The sequence below is a fragment of the Candoia aspera genome, chromosome 6, assembly GCF_035149785.1.
Source record: "Candoia aspera isolate rCanAsp1 chromosome 6, rCanAsp1.hap2, whole genome shotgun sequence".
NCBI classification, from domain to species: Eukaryota; Metazoa; Chordata; class Lepidosauria; order Squamata; family Boidae; genus Candoia; species Candoia aspera.
In genome coordinates, this window is record NC_086158.1 from 67,552,937 (window position 1) to 67,578,521 (window position 25,585).

At 39.4% G+C, this 25,585-nt stretch overlaps 1 protein-coding gene and 1 long non-coding RNA gene across 4 annotated transcripts in view; one reads left to right on the plus strand and one right to left on the minus strand.

Moving 5' to 3' along the window:
• The window catches only part of MGMT (O-6-methylguanine-DNA methyltransferase), a 220,730-nt gene extending 209,014 nt beyond the window's left edge, over positions 1-11,716 (plus strand). For all 3 annotated transcript variants that reach the window (XM_063307348.1, XM_063307350.1, XM_063307349.1), the window contains one exon: positions 10,312-11,716. In XM_063307348.1, coding sequence (XP_063163418.1) covers positions 10,312-10,443 — 132 coding nt within the window. In that variant the 3' untranslated portion in view covers positions 10,444-11,716. The remainder of the gene's footprint in view (positions 1-10,311) is intronic.
• Positions 11,717-15,894: 4,178 nt separating this feature from the next.
• Positions 15,895-17,666, minus strand: LOC134499495 (uncharacterized). Its single transcript, XR_010068153.1, has 3 exons — positions 17,622-17,666; positions 17,216-17,273; positions 15,895-16,000 (listed from the first exon to the last, which is right to left on the minus strand). It is a non-coding gene; the product is annotated as an uncharacterized LOC134499495 (long non-coding RNA).
• Positions 17,667-25,585: the final 7,919 nt, after the last annotated feature.

Genomic DNA, 25,585 nt, shown 5'->3' on the forward strand with positions numbered 1-25,585 from the left:
CTTTGCCTTCTTGCATCCACTGAATTCCTCCTCCTCCACTTCTTCCTCCATCTCTGCCTGGTTCTCATACTGTAGTCTCCCTCATTTCCTGTCTGTCTTCCATGCAGAATTGCTAAAAGTCTTCAGGGCTGCTGGAGTCCTGAAGAGAATAACCACATGTCATGTTCACTGATTCAATGTAGTTTATACATCGTAACATTTCACATGCCATGGCGCTGACGCGCATTTCTGTTGGGGAGTGTCCTAACTGCCAGGAAACACGCTGAGACAAGGAACTGGTCTCTAATGTTTATTGCTAGTACATAACAGGAATCCTAACAAACTGAATAAGCATGGGAAAAACCCAGCCATATAAACCCCAAAGGTTAAGGCGGTCCCGATCTGTGTCTCTTTGAATGGCTACCTAATTCCTCAGTGCTACGCATGCGCTTAACAGCCTGCATGGGAGCCCCCTGCTCGCCATCCTTAGTCATGACAGGGAGGGAGCTGCTGTGAGACCTTGTACCAAGCTCTGTATGTGAAATCAGTACAATGGAATGTGTTTGGGTTATTTTCTCTGCTCAAGGACTTTTCCCGCAGACCATCAGAAACCATTAGGAGCACCTGGGATTGTGAACTTGAGAAGATTCTACAGGGGGAGGGATTTCATTTGCACCGAGGGTTTTTAGTTTGAATTTGGTGCGCTTTCATTATTCGCAGCTTTCTCTGTGATCCTGCATACTATTCTTTAATAAATCAGATATCTTTGAATTCCTACTCATGAGTCTGATGGTGTTTTAGAATAGGCAACCATTACATAAAGCTGAGAATCCCCAAAGTTGTACCGTTAGCTCCTACCAAGATCAGTCTCTTGTGAGGGAAAATAGTTAACGATGGCTGAGTCAAAATCCACGACCGGGGGACTTGGGGAGACAGCTAGCTTGATGCCCGAGTCGACGGTCAAGAGCGGAGAACTGAATCTCACCACAGAACCTTCAGAATCCTGAGACCTGTCAAGGGATGAATCGAATTCCAATTCTGATGCAGAGGAATCTGACAACAGGGAAGAGCCAAAGCAACCAGCACCCAGCGAATTGCTCGCAGAGTTGATCACCTTGGATGAAGTGGGGGAACCCCAACCAGGGACGTCAGGGACATCCTGGAAGTATCGGTTCCCACTAACCCCAGACAAAGAATCTACTATGGTGTCAACTGAGAGGAAACCTGGCACGTGAAGGAGAGGGGACTCTCGAATCCCTGAGAGACTAAGAGTGGTGGAAGCCAAAATAGAATTGATGGAGTACATGTTGAAAAACCTGTCTTTGTCACTGGAGGGGCAAGGGGGACACGGAGGAGATCCCAGCTTCCCGCAACCATCCCCCATCCTCCCATCCAGACCGCTGGCGGAGCGGGGCTGGAGACAGCTCCGGGATGAATCTCCACCCTGCAGAGCCCGGCCATCAGTATCTCCACCCCGTAAAGGGAAGCTACTGTAACCTGGGGCCAAACCACTCAAGCGCCTGCCGGTTCCACTCCAACCGGAGGTGGAGTGAGAGACTTTTCTGTCAAATTTGATGGGGATCTAACAAAGTTATCTTTCTTTTTAACTAATGCTAAAAGTTATATGAGGCAGTTTGGGGCATGCTTCCCTTCCGAAGAGGCTAAAATAACTGCCATTGCCACCAAGTTGAAGGATCGAGCGGCTGACTGGTATGTCCAATTAAGTGATGCTGACTCCCCTGCACTTGATTATTTTGATGATTTCATGTGGGCGTTAAAGCTGCATTTTGAAGATCCTCTGACCAAGGCAAGAGCTAAGAAGGTGCTGAAGGATCTTACCCAGGGCCAAATGTCAGTAGCTGATTACGCCCTAGAGTTTAAAGCTCTGGCTGGGAAAATCACTGACTGGTCTGAGTCAGCTCTAATAGAGCGTTTTAAAGAAGGACTCAACTGGGACGTCCTGCGTTGGGCATTGTGTAGAGACGACCCCGAGTCATTGTACGACTGGATCTGTCTGGCAGGAAAGGTTGAGCACGCTCAGCATACCTTCATGCAAACTAGAAAACATGAAAAACCACCCGCCACCATGAGAGGACCCCGAAGTGCTGCGACTGCTGCCCAGCCAAGCTATAGAGCCTGGGATGAGGAGAGAGATCGGCGCTACGCGAGGGGTCAGTGTCTCCAATGTGGAAAGGAGGGCCATCGAGCAGCTGATTGCCCAAAAGCCAAGGCTGGAGATCAAGCGGGGAAGCCGCCAGCCAAATCGCCCCCCCCTCACGGTGAATGACAGCAACCAAAGGGACAGCTGATGCTGAAGAAGTAATCTACTTCTTGGGAGAGGCTGAAGACAACTCTAAGGAGCCGGCGGGAAACGCCAGCCACCTGCCATGAAGGGCGCCAGTGGGCAGGTGGAAGAGGATGGGCGCGAAGGTGCTATGGTGAGTGCTGACTGTCCCACTTTAGCAGTAAAAGTGAAATTGGGTTCCCGCACAAAAACTACAGAGGTCTGGGCTTTAGTTGATTCTGGGTGTTCCAGGTGTTTAATTCACCCTGATCTGGTTGCTGCTTTGGAATTGCCTAGTTTCCCCTTCCAGCATCCTGCATTTGGTTCGCCGTCAATTTTGGTGGCCAACCTTAAGACGTGATGTAAAAGACTATGTTGCTTCCTGTCCTGTTTGTGCCATGTCAAAACAAAAAGGGGGGAAACCACAGGGTCTTCTACAGCCAGTGGCCAGCCCATCCCACCCCTGGGATGAGATTTCTATGGATTTCATTATGGACCAACCTCCCAGTCAGAAGAAAACTGTCATTTGGGTTGTAAAGGATTTTTTTCTCTAAACAAGCTCATTTCATTCCATGTGCATCCATCCCGTCAGCCCCACAATTAGCGCGCCTATTTCTCCACCACATCTACCGCCTCCACAGTAGCCCCTCCCATTTAATTTCTGACCGTGGCACAGTTTACTTCCCAATTTTGGAAATCATTTTTAAAATTGATTGGCACTAAACAAGCACTGTCCACATCGTCCCATCCACAGACTGACAGTTCTACTGAGATTTTAAATGCCACTCTTGAACAGTTTCTTAGAGCGTACATTAACTACCATCAGGACGATTGGGTGGAGTTGTTACCTTTTGCTGAAGTTGCTTACAACAATGCTGTGCATCAAAGTACCAGACAAACCCCTTTTTGTGTGGTCTCCGGTCACGACTTTTTTCCCATCCCTGAACTGCCACAGCCCCCTTCCCAAACATGTTCTGCATCTGACTGGGCTGTTAAACTGTCTGATTCCTGGCCGGTAATTCAACAAGCTTTGTCTGATGCCCAGGCTGCTTACAAGTCTCAAGCTGATAAGCATCGTTCTTTACAACACGACTTCAAAGTTGGGGATCACGTGTATCTATCTACTAAATTTATCAAATCACCTCAACCCTCTAAAAAACTTGCTCCCAAATTCATTGGTCCTTTTCCTGTTGTTCATCTTGTCAATCCAGTTACTGTTAAATTGGAACTGTCTCACAATTTGAAACGCTTGCACCCTGTTTTCTATTGCAGCTTGCTTAAGTCTGTGCACCACTCACCGTGTTGGCACCCTCAACCTCCTTCTCCTGCTCCAATTATGATTGACGGCCAACAACACTTTGAAGTCAAGGACATTGTTGATTCTCACAAGCTTTGAGGCACCCTGCAGTATCTGGTCCGATGGAAACACTTTCCTCATCCTGAATGGGTGTCTGCCCACCATGTTAATGCTCCTGATTTAGTTAACCGTTTCCACCTTGCTTATCCTTTGAAGCCTGCTGCTTAATGTATTCTTCATTTGTGGGGGGGCAGTATGTCATGTTCACTGATTCAATGTAGTTTATACATTGTAATGTTTCACATGCCATGGTGCTGACGCGCGTTTCTGTTGGGGAGGGAGCTGCTGTGAGACCTTGTACCAAGCTCTGTATGTGAAATCAGTACAATGGAATGTGTTTGGGTTATTTTCTCTGCTCAAGGACTTTTCCCTCAGACCATCAGAATCCATTAGGAGCACCTGGGATTGTGAACTTGAGAAGATTCTACGGGGGGAGGGATTTCATTTGCACCCAGGGTTTTTAGTTTGAATTTGGTGCGCTTTCATCATTTTCAGCTTTCTCTGTGATCCTGCACACTATTCTTTAATAAATCAGATATCTTTGAATTCCTACTCATGAATCTGATGGTGTTTTAGAATAGGCAACCATTACACCACATCATTTTCATACAATACAGTGTTGACAAGTTTCTCCTTTAGGTTGGGGGTGAGGAGGGTGGAAGACCAAGTTTTTTAACCAGCCCACCAAGTTATATGTAATGGGGCTAAACTGCAGTCCTGCTGAACTCCTCTTTGGATGGGTAGAACCATTGTTAGATGTCCTAGACAGTTACTTCATACATCACAAAAGTTACTTCACTTCACCATGTATTTTCACAAAGGGTGAAATACAGATACAGACACAAATACAGTTTAAAACAATAAAGCCAGCATAAAGGGAATTCCTCTGTTAGGTAATGTAGGACCCAATGTGGATATAGTAGAGTGAACCTCCCTGGAGCCTACAAGTCCTGTTCGAAACATGTGCATGCAGTTCAAGGTTAACTGCCCTTTTTTCTCTGAAAATGCTCTTGTGTTCATGATTTAACTGAAAAGTTTATATCCTGTTCTCTTTTGCACTTAGTTGTCTGCATTTCTAAACATTTAGTTGTGATTTTAAAAAGGCAGCTGTTGTAATTTTTGTAATTATTACTGAAAATGACAGTATTTTAAATGATTTGCAGTTTATAGAATAATAATCTAGGTCCCCTAGTCCTTTTTGACCAGCCAATTTGACCAGATATTTATAAGGAAAAAAGTGCATACACTGCAAATCAGTGTACTGTATATGGATCATGTAAATGTGACCTATACAAAAGCAAATTGGGGATTGAGAAAATAAAATAGGAATACCTACCCTTTGGAGCTGAAGGAAAAATCCTTGCCTTATGAATGATAAAATAATTGATATATAAAGTTCAGCAAATTAGCCTGCCACTTTTTAAAAACAGTCTTGTTATGCAGATTATACAATAGGACAAGGTAACATAGAACCATCTAAAATGTTACTGTTATTTATTTCTTTGATTTATATTCCAGCTTTCCATCCATAAAGATCAACCAAGGTAACTAACAACATAGTAAAAAATATAAAATAAGAGGAAAACAAGCAAAACAAAATAAAAACACAGTGAAAATCATTCAGAGATACTATTCTCAACTCATTTTTTGAGATGCCAATTACAATACAATATGAAGGGAGGTTTTTATTTTATGTACCCCAAACTTGTCTGCTTGCTGGCCCTTCTCCCTCCCTTTCTTTCTTTCTTTCTTTCTTTCCTTCTTTCTTTCTTTCTTTCTTTTTCTTTCTTTCATATATGATGAATGTTATAGCAGTATTCTACCTTGTGAAGTGTTTGTTGTGATGTTCTATAGATCCTGTAGAAATGCCTGTATCAAAAAATAATGTGACCCTCACCTAGCATTGTATAGTGTATACATAATGTCCCTGATTATGTACTGATACTTTTTATTAGTTACTCTCAATTTCTCTTTATTTCACTGTACAGACCTTCTGTCAAAAGATTTAATTTTCACCCTGAAAATCAAGAAGAATATTTTCAAGAGAAATAGATTCATCAGAAAAGTGTGTACAACAGTCTTCCAAAAGGCAGAATTTGGCCATACAAGATGAAACTCATTTAGAGCTACCCAGGGAGAGTCATTAACAAATCCACTAATAAGTTATGGAATTGTAGGAACATTTACACAGTTACTTGATTTGAAAAGTAGTTATCATGAGAATTAGACTGGTTTGTGTGCTAACTATGATATGATATACCTGTTGAACCTTCTAATACTGAAAATTCAATCACTGAAAAGACATTCAGAAGTGTATACGATTACTGGGGCTGAATCTCCCAAACTTTAAATGCAAAAAGTAATTGGCAAAATGATGTAGCCTTTTTAATTCCTGGCACATGACACTTATCTAGTGTTTTATTCATTGCAAAATTAAACTTCTTGTGATGGCAGCAAACTCATACCTTCAAACATATGACAGTGTGAAGTGCCATTTATGTGCTTAGTAGATGTAGTGGTGGCTTTCCTGCAAGTGTTTTTTCTTCCAGCTGTCTTTTCCCTAGCTCAGTTCAATTTTTTAAATCAGAGTTACTACCCCACCCCAAAATAATTGAGAAGTCAAGAAGAGATGCCTATCACATATAACAATATGGACAACAGTAATTTAGATATAGTAGAAACAAGAAAATAGATAGGTAGCCAGCTGATGCCAGATCTCTCTAGCAACAATTAGGACTGTAGAAGAACAAATTGTTAAGTTTTGGCTTCCTCCCACTCTTTTGGAGTAACCGTGAGGGCACCAATCTCTTGAAGGTGAGCCAGGCTGTCCTTGATGTTTGTACACCTAACAGTTGCTATTCCATTGTCAATGTGAGAATCCTTTTTTAGAGTTAAATGAAAAGGAAGTTTAACAGTGTACTTCAAAAAGGTTAAGGAGGTTGAAAGAAGTTGTGTGAATTATTTACATCGGACATTCTTATAGGAGTACAGGGCAGAACCTAGCCTAAATTAATACTTTCAAGAAAGTGCCTGAAAAAAAGCAACTAGTAATGACAAAAAATTATGTTTATCATCAAATGCATAACAGATGAATCACCAAACCATATGGCACCATCTGAGATTTTTCATTTTAAAAAAATATGTATTTATATAAAGCATTTATAAGCTACCCAAATCCATACAGACTCTGGGAAGTAAACCACACAACACAACAGAGTACAATACAATGCATTACAATACAGCACAAACTCCTATAATAGGTGTCCAGACACAACTAGGCTCTGGAAGTAAAATAGTACTACTTTTACTTACTTCCTAAAACCAAGGAGGGTTGAGGCCACCCATGTTTTCAGGAGAAAGGTGTTCTGTAGCCCAGGGACCACCAGTGAAGAAACCTTTGTTTGGTCTTCACTTCAGGTACCTCACAAGGAGTAGGGACCCTCAGCAGGCCTTCTCTGTATGTCCATATCAGACTATCAGGTTCCGTTTTCTTAAGGGGTTGCCTGAACATGTTGCTACAATCGGTTACTAAACCTAACCAATGTGGTACAACATTTAAAAAAATAAATCCTGGAGTAGGATGAATCTTGGAAATAGTTTAATATCTGTGCAATATAAATGTGGTTTATTAGAAGTAAGCAGCAGCTGGGGGGGGGCAGTCAAAGTAAATGCTGTGGTTTCTACATCTTTCATTATTATATAAGGGTGGGAGTTTCTGGACAGATAAAAAGAAATGCTTCTTCATGTGATGTGTAGTAAAACTTTGGAATTTGCTACCATGCCAAGCATTGATGGCCACTAACATTTCTATAAAAGGATTAGACAGATCCATGGAGAATAAAACTACTAATCATGAAGATTAGGCTGGTTTATGACGGAAATAAAGATTACGTTATGCCATGCTATACAGTATGTCCTATTAGGTGTTATCTGTTATATCTGTTATATGCTATATGTTAGGTTAATCATGAAGTCTATGTAATTTCTCCAGTATCAGAGGCAGCATCTCTCTTGCTAACAGCCACTGGGGAGCTCAAGCCTGAACTGGCTATTGTACTCATATCCTACTTTCTAGCTTAATCATAGCTTTTTGGAAACAAAATGTTGGAACAAATTGGCCTCTTGTCTGATTTAGTACAGCACTTCTTAACAGTCACTGTGGTTCAGTTTTACATGTTAAATATACTTGATTTCTGATGTGAGACATTATAAAGGAGAGAAGGCAAATATTTCCTTCTCTAGTGTTTAACTTTATAGATTATTCCTAAGAAGGACTACGTATGTAATTATTGAGATGTTTTAAAAAGTCAATATTACTTTTGACTGTATTTTAGTTTGAATCTGGGATATTATCCACATGGAAAGGAATATGGAAAAAGGAAATAAACAGCCTGTTAGCAGATGACCTGACGTATCTTACCATAGGCCTTATAAAGAAAGTGTAAGCAAATTAAAGAAGGGCTGCAGTCCCTCATTCATTCTCTTTCTCTCTCATAAAATAAAAGACATGCATTAAAAAGTGCAAACTGAAAAGAAAAATAATCCAGTGGCAAACCCAAAGCATCTGAAAGAAAAAAGAAAATTTCCGAGTGTACATCCATCCACATATGTGTGTATGCACGTAACTATGAAATTCAGTAAGAACATAGAGACCCCTGACTTAAATCTTAGACTCTTCAGAACTCAAAGTACATGACTATCAGCCATGATTGTCTTATAATCCTATTAATGGCATCTAAACCAGTGATCATAATCACATTTTATGTTAGAACATTCCTTGTTTATCTGCGTTATTCTTTCATCTGTCCTAAATGCACCATCAATCAATTTTATTAGCTATGACCCCAAGTTCTAGTATTCTAAAACAAGGAAAGGAATAATGTATCCATTTTCTTTATGGTATGTATCATAATTTTTAAAATTATTAAAATCTCTTATCATGTTCAGATTTTCTAAACTGTAAAGCATTACGCTTTCCATCCTGTCTTTATGTGGATAGTAGTCCAAATACTAATGTTGCTACTTTCATACATTTTACAGACATACAGAATATTGGTGAAATGATGCAACCAGAGGTTTGCCTTGCTCTCTAAATTCAGCCAGAGCTTAGATTGTTATAAAGGCATGGTGATAATGGATTTTTTTAAAAATCGTATTCTTAATCATTCCTGGCATGGGATTGGCCCTTTTCGTTGCTGCTATGCACAAAGTTGTTGGTTTAATTAAGCTATTCATCATAAGAGCTTAAATTGCCTTCCTGTACAGACCCTAAAAGTTCAGATTCCATAAGTATCTGTGTATACTTATTTAATTACTTTGAACATAAATTACCATTGTTTTTTATTTATTTTTTATTTTTTTATCCCACCTTTATTATTTTTCTAAATAACTCAAAGTGGCAAACATACCAAATACTCCTTCTCCTCCTATTTTCCCCACAACAACAACCCTGTGAGGTGAGTTGGGCTGAGAGAGACTGACTGGCCCAAGGTCTCCCAACTGGCTTTCATGCCTAAGGCAGGACTAGAACTCTCAGTCTCCTGGTTTCTATCCTGGAGCCTTAACCACTGGGCCAAATTGGTCATACCCTCATTTTAAAGAAATGCTTTGAGGGCTTTTCCCATTCTACTTGAGTTTTCACCATCTTCACTCATTTAAAGTTATCCAGTGAGTTGACCACCTTCATGAACAACCTTCCCAACGACTATTTTTATTAAAAATTTCAGTGTCAGTAGTCCAATACTGGTCTATGACATACTCTCTCCTTACTTCATTTAATGTGGGAATTGCCAATTTCTAGTTTGCCAAACTGATCCACAAGTTATTTTATCCTGTAAATGCTGGATCTGGCTTATAGAATGTCTTCTAGATTTTCTTGTCGCATGCTTATTAATGCCTTCAAATAACTTCCAAAGGGTAGAGAAGCAGACTGAGTGAACTTTGTGCTCAGAAGTTATTCTGTGTAATTTTAAATAGTAATATTAATAATGTTTTTTGCCAATTATCAACACCAACTTGAAGTGAAATAATTTCTGGATCCCCTTTTTCTTTTCAGACCCAAATCAGTTTTTTAAACATGAAAGCTACGTTGGCTACTTTCCATTCCTCCAATAGGAAGATAATTTTAGTGATGAGGTATATATTTTTATCACAAGATTAGCAATTTCCTCATTTGAGTTCTTTAAGACTTTTGGGGTGCATTGTTATCTACATCCAATGACACTCATTTTATCAATTAATACTAGGAGGTCATTTCTGTTTTGCTATATTTGGTTTTTTAGATGATTCACCTATATCAGTTCAATTTGTTTTACACTGAAGACTAACAAAATTCATTTTGCTTCTTTGCAAATCTCCCTGTCTGCACTCTGTAACCTTTAGAAGACTGAACATGAGAATGGGCCAAAAGGACAGACCAGAGCAAAAAAAAATCAGGTCATAGGTGTGGGTAGGGGTGTGTGTGTGTGTGTGTGTGTAGCCTTGCATTCTCTGTCTGAATGCTTCTTTCTGTTCCACTGAAGTCTACCTCAGTGACATACACACACATACACAAAGACTGCAGGATAAGGTTGATGCTAAGAAAGGGACAGGGATATTGACCACAAGAATGGCATTTCTAGTGGGAAGGGGGGAGAAAGGATTTTTTCAGAAGCCTTATTTTCTGTGTCTTTATGTATGTTTTTCTTCTAAGGTCCCTATTATAATACCATGCCACCGAGTGATTTGCAGCAGTGGACAGCCTGGCAACTACACGGGAGGAAGTCATCTGAAAGAGTGGCTTTTGTCACATGAGAAGCTTCAGAAGGAAAAGTTAACATATTGATGCAGTTCAGGTACAGCTGTTACAGAGTGAAACCACCCAGCACATCACCAAAGATACTTTGCTTATAACAAGCTTTCCGAACACACAGTAGAATTCAGGAAAATGGTAAATATTTGAGTGACATATAAATATAATACAACATCCGAAGCGAAATGTGTGGTGGCTCTACTATATTAAAAAAGCTGAATGTGTCCTAGGGGATACAGCTTGTATGCCCTTTCTTGTTTTTACATTTTGCAGCAGAATGAGTACAGCGGACTGTGCCTGTTGTGCATGTATTTTGTTCCCATCTCTGGTGCTGTTTTGTTCTATTTTTAATGTCCATTAAAGCAAGGATAAGGGAGTGGGAGGGACATGGCAAATGTTCGATGGAACTGCCCCTCTAAGGAAGCATCTGGCTCACAGAGGGGACAACCGGGAATCTACAGCCTTTGCGTGCATTTGGAGAGCAAAATTAAAGGCAGGAGCTTACATACACACACACACACCTCCCCCTGTTCCTGCCTGGATTTGTATTTGTCCAGATTGAAAAGCTTGTACCTCTGCCAGGCACGCTGCCCAAGATTCCCCTGTTTTCTTTGATGTTTGAACTGTTGAAATGATGTTTTACGTAAACAGTTATTAATGAAACACACCCGAAGAGCCATTCAAAAGGAAATGGCTATTGAATTGCCTATTCGCAGTTTTTCTTTTTAGATGGTTTAGGAGATACGAATAAAAATATTTGGTCTCCCTTAGCATGACTTGATGTAGGCAGAAAAATAAATGCTAATAAGAAAGTTTAACAGCATGTTTTTAATACAATTATGCAGTCTAGTTAAAGATAGCAGATACCTTTTGCTGTCATTTAGAAGTATAATTCTTTCTCACTGTAGTCCTTACAGCTTTTGCTTAGCATTTGCTTGATTTACCTTTTTACGTTGAAACATGTCATACAGTATGGTAGCTTATAAGAAGAATCAAAAGCTACGCACTACAGTAAGCATATAAAACTAACCAGAAAAAAAACATGGTACCAGCCAAAGGATATTGAAGCTAAAATTTCTAGTTATTTAAAAAGAACTCTGTGAGAGTAAAATATTACAAACCACAAGAAACTGAAATTTTCAGTATGGGATTCATAAATCACAACATGAAAATACTGATTTTTATGTTTTTATTACATTCTTGAGGGAAAGCTCGCTGCTAACAAAAATTATTGTGTGGTGTTATTCCATTAATGTAGTGTTATTCAAATGTTAGAATTACTTTATTAAAACCTGTTATGCATGTACACGTTGTCTGTATATAAAAATAAAATACTGTATATAATATCATGAGAAAATAAACTATACCCTATTGTACAATATAAGGCTGTATTTTATCAAGGGTTTCTGGTGGCAATATAAACCATGAAAGCAAGACTCAAGTGGTTTGTATGTGTCAGCAAAAGCCCAAGATAAAAATATAACCTTATAATATGTACACATTGAGTGTATTCTTTCTTGAGGGTGGGGTGGGAGAGTCATAATGTGTGAATATGAGCCAAAAAGACTCACAGATGCCAACTTCTGTAAGCTTTCTTCTTTTTCTTTTTTGGGGGTGGTGGCGTGGGCGGGGGGGGAGCAAATCTTTCGGTTGCAATATTTCTTTGCTCTTCTCAAAAACGAGGAGGAGTTCGTTTCTTTGCTCCTATTTAGCCCACCTTTTTCTTCAACAGCATGGTAGGAAACTAGAAAATATAAATATCGGTGTTTGGGGAAGAACAAAACCAAACTGCAGATCATTTGAAACCAGATTTATCAGCCATGTGACAGTCCAGACCCCTGTTTTTTCTGCCAGGCAAAAAACTTGCTTGCCCTGAATTTCTCTGTGGTTCACCTTTTTTTTTTTTTTTTGAGGTAATCCCAAGGAAATTCTATGAATGGGAATCCTGTGGGAATATTTAGAGATTGTCTTGGTTGAAGTGCCTTCTGTGTCAGGATTTGAAGAACGCAGGCATAGTGTGACCTGTTTTTCCTTCTTGAGATACTGAAAGACCTAGCCAAGTTTTCATTCCTTTCCACTGAAGACACGATCTGTACCTGATTCGGTTACAAAAATTTGAGTGCAGCATCTTGGCTGTGTGTCTTGTGTGCATTGCCCTATTTATAGGAAGAGCTGTTCTGTTAACATTTTGCCCAGTAGGAAAAAAATCATTACTCAGGAAAGCTTTAAAAATAAAATAAAATAACTCAGCAAGAGAAAGTCAATTTTAACTAAGCAATCACTAAAAAGTATTAGGGAGTGTTGGAGGTGAAGCATTTAAAACAATGATAAAAATTCATTTGCGTGAAGATAAAGATTTTGTTGGCCGACTAACACGTTTTCACGAGCTGGTATCTCAATATTTGTTTTGCCTTTGTAGGCCAAGCAGTTTATCCTTTGTCGGCATGTGTTCCAACAGAGGGCACTATAGCTCAGAAGAATTTAGATTCATGTCTTTTACAATGTGTTTAGGAGATGCTCATTCACTACTTTTTTTTCCCTGCTGTTTAAGAATGAATTTGAAAATGAACAGCCAAGTTGAAATCTCGAAGCTGCCTTATTTGCAGTGCTTCAGACCGTCTGCCTCAGGAATTAGCTGTCTAGTAGTATTACAGGCCTACTATCTTCATATCACACATGTGTTGTGAAAAATTCTACAGTTCCTGAGTAAGATGAAGAACAGCTTTTCTTTGCTGTGATTTCAGAGATTGCTAATGGTGGCCATGCTACAACTTGGCGTGACCACTAATGAAAGGGGCTGTGAGAGTAGAACCTCTAGGGGGTTTTCATAGAAAGAGAAGAATCCACTTGCAGTTCATGTGTGCTCTTAGCATTCTTCCCATGTGCTGATAACGCTTGTGCCTTTCTATGATGTCTTAATAAGTGTGCAATATCTTTAATTTGGCATGACTTAGCTCTTGCCGTACTGAAAAGCTTAGCCCAACGAGAAGCAGCATGCGAGTAAATAGTATTTCAGACACTTTTGTAATCTTCGGCATGAGCTAAATGCATACTGCCTCATGCACAATTGTGTTGTGTTATGTCATACCACACTTACATTTATATTATGTTATTGTTAGAAGTAGAGTGGACAACATGAAAAGCTAGTATTTGTTCCAGTCCTGCCTCTCTGCTTTGCCAGTATAAAAGCCATTTTCTGTCCTCTGTCTCTGAGGGTTTTCTCTGTCCTGTCATAAGTCTTGATATATATTCTGAGGTTTCCACCATAGAATACAGCAACAGCAGTCTGGTTCAAATAGGTATTGTCTGATGTGACTCCCACCACAAGTCCAAGAAGGAAGCAAGCAGGAAAATGCAATTTGCTTGAAAATCACCTTCAGCCCAACTGAGTTAGAAGGCCAGCATTGCATTGTTTAGGAAAATGCATATGTGAGTTTAAAGTTAAAAAAAAAAACCCACTCCAAAACACATTTAAAAAAAAAACCTCTTGAGAACAAGAAAGCTATTTTTTCCCCTTGGAAAAGGGTTCCCCTGCCCTATCAAGTTTCCTCCCATTCAGCCAAGCTTTGAACTGCTGACACTGAGACTCAGCGCAGCCAGGCACGACAGCTGGCTCGGCAGCATCTAATACCAACACATGCTGGTTTAGTCCATTTCCAGAGACTAAGATAATGAAAGATTCAGAAATAATATTTGTTTTGGTGGAACTACATTTATAATGAAATAGATGCCCTTGACCACGGAACAAACTGAATTTTGCAATGGGTCATTTCCTCCCTCCCACTATTCAACTTGTATTTAATGTGTATGACACAAAATCCGATGCAAGGAAAAATGTTCCGTAGAATCCAGTCAGTCTCCATCAAAATTGCAATATATTATAAAAGCACAAGTCCCACAAAGTACTCCACTGGTAAGGCTTTCTTACAACTCACAAACCTACTCTATAAGGCTATGTGGGGAAGAAAAAAGTTTATAGTAGCAATATTTTATAGTAGGAATCTAAAATAACAAATTGGCAGTTCAGAATTGGTAAAATCTCCAAAAACAGCAATCACTGTAACTTCCAAGCCATGCATTAAAAGCACTTGATCACTGTCTTGAGCTATATACTGTAACGGTGGAAAATAGCAATATGAAAGTAATAAGCATCTTAAGAAGAATTGCAAAAGCACTTTTTCCTTCCAATCAGAATTTTTGTTTCCTATGTATTATGCGAAATGAAATGCATAGAAGTCAGATGAAAAATGACAAATCTGATTTATAAAGTTTATACTTAATTCATGGAAGCAATATGTGAGAACCTTCCTCATTTCAGCTTGATGTTAACATAATTTCCTATTTAAGAAGAATATTAATTCAGAACTGTGAACAGATTATTACTGTCAGTATGATAAAATTATAGGCATGCTAAAAGCTGAAAAGTAAATTAAAGCTGTTTTCCAATAAATATGATGGATCAATACTTTTCTAAAATAATATTTTGATGAATACTAAGTTATTGTGATGTTAGTGCCAAATGTAATGCACGTTTTAATATTTATTCCTTTTTTACCTTCCACATACATTCTGTGAAAAGTTTAATTTAGGAGCTCATTTTTTCCCTTTACTTAAAAGAATAAAATCTATTAAAAAGAGATTGCTTAAAAACTACACTGACACAATAGGAAATTCACAAGATTGATATACCATTTCATGAATATTTGCACCATAAAGATCATACAGAAAAGTAAAACCCCTTGAATTATGATCAGATTTAACTGCATTTCTTGTTATATTCTTAATAAAGTAAATAGAAATTTTATTTAAAAGATTTTGCTTGAAACACCCTTCCTCTTCCACCTATTGCAATACTAATCTATGCTTCCTTTTCTTCTTTTCTACTTTATTATAAGTAGCTTCAAACCCTGGGAAAAAATATTACTGAGAGGACTTTCTATTGTTTCTATTATTACATGAGCAAAATATATCGGTATAATTGATATGCAGATTGGGCTTGTCAGAAGGCTGTTATTTTTGTTCCAAATAGCGTATATGTGATATGAGAAATAAATACGTTGAATACGCTACATGGGAAAAGTAGGATTTCTCTATTTGAAGAGATTTGGCTGTGATTCTTGTTTTTACCCCAAGGAAAACATCAAAAGGTAAGCCACTGCATCTTCATATTGGTTTTGATACCAAGGAATTTCAGTTTTCTTCCTCCTCTTCCTTCTCCTGAACAAATACGTCTTATAGCTTAATTGTTTTTACTTTTGTACACTATTTTGCAGGTTGCAGTGATTTAGAAGTTGGTATTTAAGCAGTTGAAGTTAACATCAATTTTATTCGTTATCAGCTTTATCAGACAGTAAGATTTAAAACAAGGTCTGCACAGAATGCTGATCCAGACCAGCCTTTTGTCTGTGTGAAGTTATGAGTAGGTGGCAGTTAAAAGCTGGAGGCCAAGGGCTGGAGAAACTGCAGGTACCAAAGTGTCTTTAAGTGACTAAGGGCAGTAGTCCAAAATCTTCTGGACGAACTGGCACCAGATGCAGACAGATGGAGAAGGTCTGGGCTCCATCACCTTCAAGTCAGGCCCGACAAAGATCTATATTAGAGCAGGAAACGGGATAAGAACATTCGAAATAGTAGCTGGGTGGTAAGGTGAAAATTGACATGAGCACCATATTACTGACAGGGCTTTTGATTGATGAAAGGATGTGATTAGCAAGCTTTTAAAGATTTTTTCTCTCTGTCATTGAAGGCCCTACAAAACCCAAAATCTTCACACAAATATTTCAGTAAATTCTTAGGAATATTTTTAACTGAAAACAACTTATTAAACTATTGTTTAATGCTATATAGTTGCTTCTGAGTTTGTGCCTGATAAAACCAGTCTTTGATCATATATGGCATATGGTTTATAATACACTACTTTAATATGCAGTTTCTAAAAATGAAATGCAGCACCCCAATCATGCTGATCTTTCACTGTGGGTATGTGAGCTACCACAACTGAGATACACTTCTAACAACTGACAACAGTCACTGCCCTTGTTACATGTCACACTGAAGGATTGGGGGCTAGTCACCTCCATGGTATCTTCAGGCAAGGTTGATTATAATGGAACTAGCAATACAGCATGGCTTGATGGGCACCATCCCCACCACCAGGCAGAGAAAACAGTGGATATGCTTCTGCCATTGGGTCCTTTAGGTACGGTGCTGTACCAGGGGCTGTAGAGTGGGGTCTTTCCTATTTTGAGCTTCCATGAAGACTCGAATGAGTTCTGTGGGACAAAAGGGAAGAAAACGCTTAGCCGTCCATTCCCATCTTGATGCTGCTTTTCCTCTCACTTGCTACATCACCAACATTTGCAAACTCTCCATGCAGGAGGCAACTAGCTACTGTTCTCTTCCCACAAGTGCAAAACATGACTCCCTACTTGCCCCAAACTCCAATATTTTTAACCTGCTTAGCAGCGCAAGAGGGATTTCAGTGGGTACCTTGCTCTTCACTTTCCACAGTATATGTGTGTAGGCATGTGCATATCCCCAAGAGGTCTGCTTAATATCAAGGTGGCATCCTGTGCTCATCCACTTAGGAGTAAGCCTGGTTGAGCTGTGTGGGAATTAATAACAAAATTTAGGATTGCAGTGCTCAGTTGTACAAATGTGCCTCAGATCCCTTTGTAGTGGGACTCCTCTGGAGTAAAGTGTGTTTGCAAGGGCAGACAAGCAGGCAGGAAGAAGATGGGTGCTTAAGTGGCTTCAGCCAGGCATTCACAATTGATAAAATGCATGCCATCATATAAATATATACCTCTCAGTATAGGCTCTGGCGCGGGCTGGTCCATGAAGTCACGAAGAGTCGGAAGTGACTAAACGAATAAACAACAATAGGCATATTATTTTATTTTGTGCTTTGAGTAGACCTGGTAAATATTTATTCAATGTGAACATTTTTCCAGTTATGGATCACTGACTACAAACTACTACAATTGCAGACAGTACTGAAAGAGGTGAAAACAGAAAGAGGGAAGATAATTTCAGTGCTGCTAATGCTGCTGCTGCTGTTTATGGCACAAGTTTCAAGAAAATTAAAATTGACTGATTTCCCTTTACAAACAGCATTTCCTCATGTAGAATTTCTGAATAGAGTTTTTCAAAGAAGATCCTGAAAATAGCAGCCAAGTACTGAAATACTTAAGCCATTTACGCCAACATACCTTTGTGAGAGCAGCAGCAGCAGCAACACCAAGCATAGAAATAAGCTAAATGTGGAACACGATCTGTGTTTACAAGTAACATCAGGTGCTCAAAATATTGAACTTCTATCCAAGGAAAAGCAATCACATCCCAGTTACTGAACATTGCTTTCTTTGGTTAAAACATTAACCTCCCATTGTGAAATCATTGTGAAATTCAAGTTTTACCTTTTTTCTACATCAAATACGTTAATCTTGCATTTACAATAAACGGTTAATTAGTCATTTTGTTGCCAATTTTCCATCATTGGTGCTTTGCCTGTTGATCAGGGGAGCTGGATTTTTTGTCTTTTTAACTAACAAATTCCATGGCCTGAAAAAGTTTGAAAACTCCTGTTAAAACAGCCAGGAACCCAGACCTTGCCTTTGTGACATGCCTGGGGCTAAACAAGGGCATTGCCAGTGATGCCATAATTTCACCAGAGGGGGTGGAGCCAAAGTCCTTTATGTTAATATGTTTCAGAGTCTTTTTAAGTGGCTTTATAAGCTCCATAAATAAATAGATACGTGCCTCTGGAGAAATAGGGTTCCTTAAGCTTTGCATTTTGTCCCTTGAAATATCCCATCTTCAAATGGAAAAAATCAGCTTGTGTTTTTGGGATGTTGGAATCGGTAATAATTTATTAAGTTGTAATGACATGAGTGCCTTTTGTCTTAAACTTTCAAATCCCCAGTGCAAAGATCAGGCTGAAAACTTTGGCCCAGCCTATTCTGGAAGGCCTTTGAAAGCTACAGGTTGGGTGCTGGAGGTCACATGCAGTCCCTGTGCCATGGGTTACACACTCTTGCTTTAGAGGACATGTCCAATTGCTAAAAACTGAACTTGTGCATGTGGAATTGGGAGCTCTATCTTATATTACCCTCAGATAGCAAGATATTTGGGGCCGCACACATGGAAGGTGATCTTATAGAGCATCACAGATATAATATCACTATGTTGTGGTAGGGGAAAGGTGACTTGACAGCTTTGCTGTCACAAGAATGGTCTGGATATTTTATTTTATTTTATTTTATTTCATTATTTTATTTTATTTTAGCATACAGCCAAATGGACATACTGCAATATGCAATTATATAGAAGGTGGGAGAAGTGAAAGCAAATCATTTTATTTCTCTTTTTCCATGGAAAGGGATCAGGGTGAGAACTTTTTGTTTCTCTGGGATTTGCAGCAGCTTGGGGACAACATAGTGATTCTTTGCCCCTTGTTCTCAGTGTTGTGACGTTAATGGAAGAGAAGACAACTTATTTTAGGAATGGGAAAGTAAGTCTGGATTATAACAATATGTAAGGTAAAGGTAAAGGTTTCCCTTGACATAAAGTCCAGTCGAGTCTGACTCTAGGGGGCGGTGCTCATCTCCGTTTCTAAGCCTTGGAGCCGGCGTTGTCATAGACACTTCCGGGTCATGTGGCCAGCATGACGACTCGGAACGCCGTTACCTTCCCGCCGAAGCGGTACCTATTGATCTACTCACATTTGCATGTTTTCGAACTGCTAGGTGAGCAGGAGCTGGGACGAGCAACGGGAGCTCACCCCGCCGCGCGGTCTCGAACAGCCGACCTTCTGATCGGCAGCTCAGCGGTTTAACCCGCAGTGCCACCACGTCCCCACCATAACAATATGTACATTCTAATTATAGTCTCTTAATATCTGTTGTGAGTCACTGTTACTGTCCCATATATAATATTCTGATTTCTGTAGAGGAGCTGGACAGATTTTTCAAACTGTACACAAATCTTGCACCTAACTATTACTTTTTGTCCCTTGCATTATAGCTATAGAAGAAACTTCAGATAAATAAATTATAAGTATCACTCTAGGAGTGAAGGAGAAATTTGAATTTTAAATCAATATGCAAATCAAAACTCAGATATCCAACAAAATCCACCATTTTACAGTGCAGTTAACCAATGAAAATATATGAAAAGGTATACATAGAAAAAAATACATTCAAAGTGAGCGGCCAGATTTTAAAAACCCTAGATTGGTTCAAATGGCCAGAATATTTTAGAGTTTAGCTAGAAAGCATAATACTTGTTTGTTAGGGAGATAAATACTATACTTCTGTTTGACTCACTGACCAGATTTTATCAGTAACAGTAAGAAAAAAAAGTGCTACCCCATTTTGTAATTTTAAGACAAACTTGTCAGATATGAGTGCAATATTTCCATATTTTCTATTCTCCAAAGTGCTCCTGTCCCTTGCACTATAGCTATAGAAGAAAGCTATAATCTTTCTTCTTTCATACTCTAAATAACTCACTTTATCTGTTAGCAGATTTGGATGGTTAATGAGAACAGGACTGAAGCCAAAGTAGGACTCCTGAGAAAAAAGGGGAGTATTGACAAATTTGGAGATTTACAGAAGGAATATTTGAAAAAAATAAAAGATGAAGAAACCTAAATCCAATCAGCCCACTGATGTGTTGAGGTCAATTCAAACAAAATGTGTTGGTATGTGAGGGAGGAAAAGGTATCACTCGCTGAAAGAGAAGTATATTCAAACTGTATTCAGAGCAATTAACTCTAGATATCTATTATGATATGACTCTGAATATGGTTCCTTTTTTTTCTTGTCATGAATCTTCATGATTATTTAAGATACAGGTGAAATATAATCTTTATGTGGCTCCACATGCATTTCCACAATGGAGATGCTGAGGTGGCATTGCTGTATGGGTTCCTAGTGACATTCATTGCTGACATCAGTATGTCATCCTTACATTCATTGTGTTTGTTGATGTTGTTAACCTATTTATAAACTCTAGCATGCTTTTCATTAAAAAATAATCCTAAAGCATGATACAACAATAGCAATAAATCATATTACACAAATTAAAATATAATGTGGTGCTATAAAAACAAAAACAACTTATAAAATAACAGAGCACTGTAAGTCAAACAAATGTCTGGATGAAGAAATGCTCGATGAAATGGCACCAAAAGGCAAACATGATATGCACCAACCATAACTGAACAGGGAGAGATTTCGGCATTTGGGATGTCTTTAACGGCAATAATCTCTCTTAGTGAACCCTCTCTAGATGATCCCATAGTAATTTAGGTAATTTCAAGTCATCTTTTCAGTGGCATGAGTGTTTTGGCCAGTTTGATAGAGATTTGATTGATGGGATTCTGGTCTTTAAAATAATTTTAAATAGGTCTCATTTTGACCTTCAGAGAAAGTGAACTAAACAATTTACCATGCTCCTTGTCCCCTTCTAAATTGTCATGATAAAAAAAATCCATCATTTTCATTGCCTATGCAACAAAAATATTTCCTTACATAATATGCAAAAGAATAATATGCAGGACTTTAAACAATCATTTTGGCTTTCTTGAATGTATCGTGAAATTCTACAAGAATGCAAATTCATTGCAAAAGACTGCTGGCTGGTGTATCATGTATTCAAGGCATCTTCCTAGTGGAAACTTGCAACTTGTAGGAGAATTAGAGGTATTTTTGGATGAAAGTCTGCAGTTTATTCTTTTCTGTGGAAAACACTGGGGAACAGTTTTATATTAAGACACAGCAAGGTGGAAACCTTGAAAAATTGAAGACATAAATGTGTAGACCACATCATCAATTCACAGGAATTCATAGTGGGGGTAGCTGAAATTCTTAATCTTGTTCACCTGGCTCAAATGTGGAATAATTTTGTTCAAGTAACTGGAGAATATCTGAAACTACATTGGTGGTACAGACCAATAATTGGGCTGTAATAACTGAAGATACCATTATAAGTTACACAAACAAAAGTGAGAGTTGTGTGTTTTGCTTCGGTAAGTGAATGAACAATATAATCACACTGTTCAGCTAAGGTGACGGGAGGAAGACAATATCTTTTTTTCTGCTAGATATCAAATTTGTGGCAGGTGTGGTTAGCTTTGCATATGGCAGAGCTTTCTTATTGTGCCATAAGCAGTCCACATTTGACCATGGAATGAAAATATCAGATGGTCTTCTCCAACCTGGTATCCATCTGGTCTCTCTTTTGAAGTTTGGTCATGCTGACTGGTAATTCCGAGAACCACAGTCTGGAGGATATTAGATGGGATAAAGCCAGAATAAAAGTGAGGAAGATACTCCTCTTTTCTGACAGCTGGTGAATTGAGAAAAAGTAAGAAATGCGGGTCTGGTTTTGAAATATTCATTCCAGCAGAGTATGTTGTATGTATGTATGTGTAACCCTTGCTACAAGTATCAATGGAAATTGCAAATACAGATTTACAATTAGCCATAGGTTTGACACTGTATGAAGAATTTCCACACTTTACCATTCAACAGCCCTCACCAGCCTATGCCTTTCAGACACAGGAATTTGAGATTACAGGTTCCAGAATTATCACAAACAAGGCCCATTGAGGCTGGGATTTCTGAGAACTGACATCCCGACACATTGGGACGGTACCAGATTAAGAAAGGATATTCTAGAATTTGGGAACATTAGATGGTGTGCTAATAATAAAAGAACATCCCTATTGATGTTACTTTCTTGGCACCCAGTACCATGTACTAAGAGCTTAATTCTTTGGACTGTCTGTAAACTAAGAACATATACAGGAAGACAAAACTAGGTATTCCTCAGTAACAATATCTATCTATCTATCTATCTATCTATCTATCTATCTATCTATCTATCTATCTATCAAATTTCTCTGCTGCCCATCTCGCACATGACGACTCTGGGCAGCTTACAAATACTAAAAATAGCAAATTGCTAAAAACAATTCAATATAAATACATAAAAATACAATTGCAAGGTCTAAAATATATAGCATATAAAATATACAATATACAATTCAAGATGGGAAGCTCTTAATCTAGGCACCCTCATGGGGCCAACCACCCCCATGAATGGCTGTCCCCACTCCTATCCCAAGTCACGTGGCATAGCCATGTTTTTACTCCCTTCCGAAAAGCTAGGAGAGTGGGGGCCTGTCTTACCTCTAGGGGTAGCTTGTTCAAAGGGCGGGTGCTATGGCAGAGAAGGCCCTCTTCCTGGACCCTGCCAATCAGCAAGCCTTCATGGACAGGGTCCGTAGCATGCCCTCTCTGCCTGACCAGGTTGGACAGGTCAATGTAATTGGGGTGAGGCGGCCCCTCAGGTAGCCTGGATCCATGCCATGCTTTAAAGATGATAACCAACACCTTGAATTGGACCTGGAATCAAACCAGCACCCAATGCAGCTTGCACAGCAATGGTGTTATGCATGCCCTTCTAAGGGCTCCTAAAACTGCTCACGTGGCCACATTTTGCACCAGCTGTAGCTTCCAGATACTCTTCAAGGGTAGCCCCATGTAGAGCGCATTGCAGTAGTTTATGCGGGAGATGACCAGGGCATGAGTGACTGTTTGGAGGGACTCCCGATCCAGGAAAGGGCATAGCTAGCGTACAACACGGAGCTGTGCAAAGGCTCCCCTGGCCATGACTGCCTCCTGCTCTTCGAGCAGGAGTCGTGAGTCCAGGAAAACCCCCAGGTTCCACACTGGATCTGTCTGGGTCAGTGCAACCTCATCCAGAGACAAAGATGCTAAATTCCCATATACCTGGGAGCCCCCAACCCGCAGCCACTCCATCTTGCCAGGGTTCAGCTGAAGCCTGTTGTTCCCCATCTAAACCCTTACAGCCTCCAGGCACTGCGAAAGGGTGGCAACCGTATCACTTACCTCACCCGGGATGGAGAGGTAAAATATATTCTTAAGAGCTTAGCATAGTTTTTGTAATGGTGGTGACAGTTCTCCTTTACTTCCCATCACAGAAAATAAATATCGGCATTTTCTAATCGTCATATAGGCACATGGATTCTGTGATGCTAGAGTTGTGCATAATATCCTTATGCAGTCACTTGACTGATGGCTATAACTTCACCTGCCATTCTCTGAAATGATCCACTGCCTAAATAGAGAGCACAGTTGTAGTAAAGCTGGAAAAGAGTCAGTCTGCCTGAGGCTGCTCCCGGATAGAATCCACGGACACCTGAGATGGTCTTTCTTTCCAAACATAATGCCAGGTGGATTGTTCATTTCTTTAAAAACCTTTCTAACATTACTGTCCTCAGGCTGATATGTCTTTATATTTTGGTTTAAAGTATTGGTTGTTGGCTAATTTACTGGGAGGGTTTATAATGACATTCCACACTAACTTTTGATGAGTGAATGAGTTGCTGCTTTGCTTGGTGGGGAATATCTATTAGTGCGAAGAAGAAAAGCAACTTATTCACATTCTTTTACTACATGAGCATTACAGTAGTGTCTGACTAAAGATATAGGTAGATATAGATAATCTGAAATATGCTATTGAGTATTTCAGAACAGGGAGAGCACATGCACCTTCCTGAATTATTGAGACATTTGTAAAAATCCCGAAAATATTTAAAAATAGCCATTAGAATAGATTAAAATGAGAGCCAGTTTGGTGTAGTGGTTAAGGCATCAGGCTAGAAACTGGAAGACTGTGAGTTCTAGTCCTGCCTTAGGCACAAAGCCAGCTGGGTGACCTTGGGCCAGTCATTCTCTTTCAGCCATAGGAAGCAGGCAATGGCAAACCACTTCTGAAATCTTGCCAAGAAAACTGCAGGGACTTGTCCAGGCAGTTTCCAAGAATCAGACATGATTGAACAGATTAAAAAAAAAAGATTAAAAACAGAAAAGTACAACAGAAAATAAAACCGGGAATATCTCTGGCCAGTACAGAACTATAGTCCAGTTACAAATTGCACTGTAATATCTGATATGTAAATTCAAAGGAAAGTTGGACATGTGGGCATGTTAATGGAAACTAGCAAAATGCTAGTTACCTGGCTCAAATTTACTAGGGTAACAACTACTTTTCTCTCATCCGCATGGTGGACATAGGAAGAAGTCATATCAATATTTCTCTAAAGTTTATTTCATGGTGGAGAATCTTTTTCTTTGGTACTTCTGTACCAGAAAAGCTTAATGAATAGAGTGGTATAATGACTAGAAACCTGCATTTAGAATGGAGAGAGCAAGATCTAAGTGCCCTTTTAACTACTAAGATTACTGAATGTTTTTGACCCAGTCACTGCCTTTCAGCGTAACTTATCTAACAATTGTGCACCCAGTGAGTGACAGCATGCATAAATTAAGATGTAGCACATCACTGAAGTTCAGTTAAAGCTTGTTAGTGTTGGTGCCATATGAACCCAAGAAGTGGCCTTGCACTAAGTTAGTCCTGTGATCTAATGTAATTCAGTATTGTCTCCGAACAGCGACAGCTCACTATGATTTCAAGGCTAGAGTTTCTCATCACTTCTGCCTGATCCTTAAAATGAAGATTCTGAGGACATCCTAAAAAATCTCACTGGGCCCAGTCTGTCTGCCTACCATCCAAATATGCAAGATTGCAATCAGAATTGTACCTTACTACCCTTGCTGGTTTGGGCTACTGGGAGTTACGATTCAATACCTGGAGACCACAATTCCTTGGCCCTACAGGTAATTTTTCTTCTGTGACTCAGGGCTAAATTTTGAATCAATGACATTCTACTGGGTCATCAGAGGTTTAAAGAAGAGCAAAAAGAAAAAAGAAAACTGAGAAAGGGACAGAGGACAGTGGTATGCCATGTTTCATGGAGAAAGACTCCATGAAAGTTCTCTGTGGCTCCCCTGTCATGGTAAGATCGTGCTCTGGTAATCATAAGATTCTCTGGCACTGCCCCCTGCCGCAGGGAAGTGGGACCTATTAGATTGGTCCAGTGCTGGTGACCGATGGACCCATATGGGTTCCAGAGGAAGCTGAGAATTGTTCCTGAAGGTCTACTGCATGGTTCAATTGCAGCCTTAATCGTTGCTTGGAGTGAGAGAGTGGCTGAGGCCTTGTATTGGATTGTACCCATGCAACTTCTTCCTTCCTGTGGATCCTGTCACACTCTGTGATTTATGGAAGAATTGAGGGAGAT